The sequence below is a fragment of the Strix uralensis genome, chromosome 12, assembly GCF_047716275.1.
Source record: "Strix uralensis isolate ZFMK-TIS-50842 chromosome 12, bStrUra1, whole genome shotgun sequence".
Taxonomy (NCBI): domain Eukaryota; kingdom Metazoa; phylum Chordata; class Aves; order Strigiformes; family Strigidae; genus Strix; species Strix uralensis.
This window is the reverse complement of record NC_133983.1, coordinates 1501318-1506270: the sequence shown is the minus strand read 5'-3', so window position 1 is coordinate 1506270 and position 4953 is coordinate 1501318. Positions and strand designations below refer to the sequence as shown.

General features: G+C 61.7%; 1 protein-coding gene across 1 annotated transcript; it reads left to right on the top strand.

Moving 5' to 3' along the window:
- Positions 1 to 616: 616 nt before the first annotated feature.
- LOC141948979 (uncharacterized) lies at positions 617 to 4437 on the top strand. The gene is made up of 8 exons (XM_074882089.1): positions 617 to 734; positions 991 to 1100; positions 1534 to 1683; positions 2087 to 2263; positions 2472 to 2627; positions 3526 to 3627; positions 4021 to 4119; positions 4378 to 4437. The coding sequence occupies exons 1-8, from the start codon at positions 617 to 619 to the stop codon at positions 4396 to 4398; spliced, it is 933 nt and encodes a 310-aa protein (XP_074738190.1). The 3' UTR covers positions 4399 to 4437.
- The last annotated feature ends 516 nt before the right edge of the window (positions 4438 to 4953 follow it).

The following is a 4953-nucleotide window of genomic DNA, read 5'->3' as shown; positions in this document are numbered from 1 at the left end:
GTAACCATCTTTGGCTTCCTGGTGCTGAGAGAGATTTTCAGAGTGTGGGGGGGAAGGACTTAACTGTGAGATGACAGAAACTGTAGATCTGCAAAGAGAGCACTACATGGAAGGGGAGAAGCCAGGGCCATGCCAGGGCGTGTGAACACCGGGCTCAGGGATGATGAGCCAGAGGGTACGGGAAAGTCCTGAGGGGACATAAGGGCAGGTGGAGGCCTGGGGGCACCCTGGGAGGACCCGTGGGCCAGTGGCAAGCTGTCTCCCTACTACCTGCAGTGGACGCCCCGCCCCTCGCAGCCCTGGTGGCGGGTCACAGTGGGGCCCTTTGTGACGCGTCCAGCTGGCCCTGGTGGCGGGTCACAGTGGGGCCCTTTGTGACGTGCCCAGCTGGCCCTGGTGGCGGGTCACAGTGGGGCCCTTTGTGACGCACCTCTGTGACACCCTACAAAAGCCGCCAGCGTGGCGGCGGCCCTGCAGTGTCTGACAAGACAGTGACGGGACAAGACAGGAGCACGGAGCTGGCGAGGGCACCTCCAGCGCAGCCCACGTCTTTCCCTGCCACGCCCGGCAGTCCCACAGCACTGAGGCATTTCCCTACTTTTCTGCATTTTGCAGCATGTCAGAGAGAGCTGCCAGCCACCCCAGGGTGGCCTTGGAGGAGGTAGAGGCTGCCCAGGAGAGCAGCTCTCTGCCGGAGCTCTGCGATGTGTCCATGGTGCAGCTGCTACAGGCTGGTGAGTGAGGGCCTCCCGGGGCTGGGCAGGGCCGGAGCCAGAGTGGGCGACCGGCTCGGTGCCGGGGTCCCATTTCCTCGGCACACTGGAATCAGACGACCCGTGGGCAGGGGTGCCAGCGGTGCTTGAATGGCAGGGCTGCTCAGGGCTGGGAGCCGCCTCCAGCACAGCCTCCCTTCCCAGCCGTGCTGAGTTTAAAGCTCTTTTCACTGTTGGTGTGTCCTTACTGACTCTTCTGTATTTCCACTCCATGTAGCCGAGACACTGCCAGAGCAGGAGAATCCGGAGCATCCAGACCTGCAAGCGGGACGGGATGCTGACAGCACCCGCTTGCCTCCTCCGCTCGACAGCAGCGACGTGATGCTGGTAATGAGCTCCCCCCTTGCTTGGGACTCTGGTCTGTGGGATAAGCAGAGGGCTTGTGTGAGCAAAGAGACCCAGAATCAGTGGTTGGCACGGCCTCGCTGTCCCGGGTGAGATGGTTGCTGCTGTCCCTGAGCAGGGCCTACCACAAGGGTGGCCCCCGCAGCAGCTCCAGCCCTCCTGGCCACCAGCGAGCCCCTAGTTCTGCAGAGGACCAACACATGTTGCCCATGACCCCAACCCTCCTCCCTCACCCTGGGGGCCCTCTGCTCTCATCCTCCACCCTGCAGAGACTGCAGCCCCTGCTGCCAGCTTTTCTACAGGCACTGCTGCCAGCACTGTTGGGCACCAGAGCTGTTTGTGCTGCTCAGCCAAGCAGCACCATCAGGGTGCTGCTCAGTGTGACATGCCTTCCCTCCCTTCCTTCTTCGGATAGGTATTTGAAGAATCCCTCCAGCCTTCTCAGGCGACAGACACTGTCCTTGTGGCCACTGAGGCCCTGACAGCAGACGACTTCTATGCCAGGCAGATGGGCAGCAATGTCCTGGACATGGCCGTTAGAGACCCTGAGTCCTGGCTGATGGATGTAAGTACCCCATGGCTGGATTGCCCTGCCCATGAGCCCTGTCAGGCCTTGTTCTTCCCTCCTTCCCGAAGCCAGCTCTCTCGGGCACCTGAAGCCATTTCAAGGCAGCCGAGAGGGATGGGAGAGGCAGCAGCTCCAGTGGCAGCTTGGGGCTGGTGGGTGCCTGGGGAGCCCTCAGGCCGGTTGGAAAAGGGGGTGGGCTGAGCAGGGGACACTGCTCTCCTGCACTCCCTTCCTCATGCTCCCTATCAGTGGCCACGGCCTGCCAAGGGGCTGCTGTGCTGACCGGCTCCTGTGGCACCTGCTGGGGAGCTGGATGGGAGGCTGGTGCTCAGCGACCAGCACAATTTTGCCAGGGTGGTCTTCACTGCTGCACAATAAGGAAACTGTGTGTTCTCTACAGGCCAGAAAAATGCAGGTCCTGCTGCCAGACATCATGGAGACCCTGCGGCATGCCAACACTGATGTCAAGATGAAGTCCCTGGAATTCTTCAGGAACATGATGGGTCACATGAAGAGGAAGGAGGCCAGCCTCATCGCTCTGCAGCTGGCAGAGAAGCTCCTGCCCCTCTTTGATGATGTAAGGCTGCTGTGGGAGCCTCAGCCCTACAGATGGGTGCTCTGCAAGGAGGGCTGCCCTCCAGCCCAGCTGCAGATCTGGTCCACAGTTCCTGTGTTCAGGATCTGACCGCAGAGCCTCTCCCCTCCCATCAGCCACGCTAATGCCCTTGCTCACTGTGGGCAGGGAGTGGCTGTTGCTGAAGTCCTTCTGTCCTCCTCCCTACCAGGAGTCCAGCCAGCTGCGGGAGATCTCCATCAGACTCTTCAAAGACGTGGTGAAGACTGTGGTGGGGAGACAGAAGAAAAAGATGGCAAAGAAAGTGCAGAGTGTCCTTCTCCCACTGTTCCTGCATAGGAATGACCAGATCAAGAGCGTGGCCAAGGTGCAGTGACCAGCAAGTATTGTCATGGAGAAGGGAGTGCTGACACCATGGGGGTGGTCTGGGCAGAAGAGGCAAGGGCCGCTGGATGTCAGAGTCTGGGAATGCGTGTCACCTCAGGGTCCCACTGCTCCGGTCCTTCCCTGCACTGATCCCACTGCTGCCTTCCTCCTTCCCCCCTGCTGCCCGCTTCAGAGGTGGATGGGGAGGTGGGGTCCCCTGCGGGCCCACTCTCCCCATTCAGCTCTCCTTCAGCACAGCCCAGAGGAAGGCTTCCTGCAGCCCCGGCACGAGCAGGGCCGGAGAACCTGGCACAGACATTTCCCAGACCTGCTCTGCCTGGTCCAGCAGGGCTCAGCAGCAGCCCACAGTCACAGAGCCAGCTTGTTCCCCGTTCCCCAGACTGGGGCAGGGAAAGCTGTGGGAAGGGAGATGCAGCCCGAAGGGGACTGGCCCTGATGCCCAGGATCAAAGCTCTGCCCATTTGGAGCCTGGGCACGGAGGAGCTGGGGCAGCCCCAGCTGGGGAGCCAAGCGTCCTGCTGGGGGTGTCCATGGGACATGCTGCTAGCTCCGTCCTGCCCCGGTGTCTCTGGGACTCCAGCCCTCGCTGCCTACAGCCGTGGGCCCACACCACCTTTGCCCTTCACTCTGCCCCCATCCCTGGTGGCAGCTCAGCAGCTCTTGAGGATCCCTGTTCTGCAGGCCGGCAGTGTGAGATGCCTGAGGTGGTGGCTGCCCTGTGTCCCTGCCCTGGGCACTGAACCCGGTTCAGACTCTGTCCCCTGCTGCCTCTTCCCAAAAGGGACTGGGAATGACACAGAGCGTGGCCAAGAGGAGGAGGATGCCAGGTCTCCTTCCCTGGGCTCTGATGCCATCTCCCATCTTGTGCTTCTCTGCAGGCCTCTAGGGACACCTTCGTTGCCTGTACAGAGTTCCTGGGGTGGAGGATGCCCAACTACATGCCTGAGCCGTATCACACACGGCTGGTTGGAGAGTTTTTGGTGAGGACAGTCCCCAGACCCCAGGCTGGCTGGACAAGGGCTGCCCCCCGTGCCCGTGGGGAGGGCTGTGCAGCTGTGCCTTGCTTGCCCTGCTCCAGCCTGGAGCCCAGAGCCTGGAGCTGCACCCTCCTTCCCTGCCTCCAAGCACAGATGTCCCCAAGAGCTCTCCTCCAGGAGACCTGGCACCCGTGGGCCCTGGCAGTGGGACAGAGAGGTCTTGCCACCCCCAGGCGCAATCTGCCTGTGGCGCTCTCTGAACCTCAGCCCCACCGGACTCTGGCTGGGAGATGGGAATTGCCGGGGGAGAAGGGGGTGCTGGGAGCAGGGACTGGTGCGGATGGCTGGCTGGGGAGGGTCCGTACCAGCCCCGTGCTCTTGTGCTTTCTCAGTTAGCGCACGACAGGAGCAGGGTGGAAGAATACCTGTGTCAGAGCCTGCCATACCTGGAGGACACTCAGGCCACCATACGAGAGGCGGCCGTCGGGTTCATTGGTAAGCTACTGTCCCCGGGGTCCCTCTTCTGGCAGCCCTGCCCCAGACCACCCCCCCCACCCCCGCAGGGCCCACCATGCAGGTGGGCTTGGGCTTGCTGGGGGCCTTGGTCAGTGCCACCGCCCTTGGGCACAGTCCTGCCCTGGGGTCAGCCCTGCTGAGGGGGAGGAGGGCGTGCAGCCGAGCTGGCAGGGCTGGGGGCTGTGCTGCTGGGAGTGTGCTGGGGAGCAGAAGTCTCACGGGGAGTTCTGTGCCTAGGGCTTGGTGTGGAGCACCTGAGGAACGTAAGCAAGAAGAAGATGAGGGAGATCTGCAACGGTGAGCAGGGGCAGTGCTGTGCTGGCCAGGGCTGGTGGGGCAGGGGACAGAGCCTGGCCAGGGTGCTGCCAGGCTTGGCCTGGCTGCAGGAAAATGCTCCAGGGGCAGAGGAACACGTCAGGGGCACATGGGGAATTCCTGAGCAGCAGCTTCCAGCTGGTCTATTTGTCCCACTTGCTCCTCCTGGCCAGGGAAGGAGATGGGTGGGGCTGGCATGGTCTGGAGGGGACTCCTGGGGGTCTCTGCAGGCAGTGGAGTTTCATGTCTGCTCTGCTTCCTTCTCTTGCAGCCCTGCAGCCCTTGGTGGAAGACACCGACCTCTCAGTCAGGTCCCTGGCTGCTGAGACCATCTTTGTCTTGTCAAGAAATATGCAGACATCAAGATGGAGCCTGAAGTCACTGTGCTGCTGGTGCTGCTGAGCCTTGGAGAAGTGGCATTTGACCTCTGGAAAAGGGCCATATTTCAATACAAAGCTTTTTAAAAAAGAATGCTGGAACAATAATCCCAGTGCCACG

Coding starts and splice junctions, on each gene's coding strand:
- LOC141948979 (XM_074882089.1), top strand. CDS start 617: ATGTCAGAGAGAGCTGCCAGCCACCCCAGGGTGGCCTTGGAGGAGGTA. Junction 1,684..2,086: donor CTGAGTCCTGGCTGATGGAT/GTAAGTACCCCA, acceptor TGTTCTCTACAG/GCCAGAAAAATGCAGGTCCT. Junction 2,264..2,471: donor TCCTGCCCCTCTTTGATGAT/GTAAGGCTGCTG, acceptor CCTCCCTACCAG/GAGTCCAGCCAGCTGCGGGA.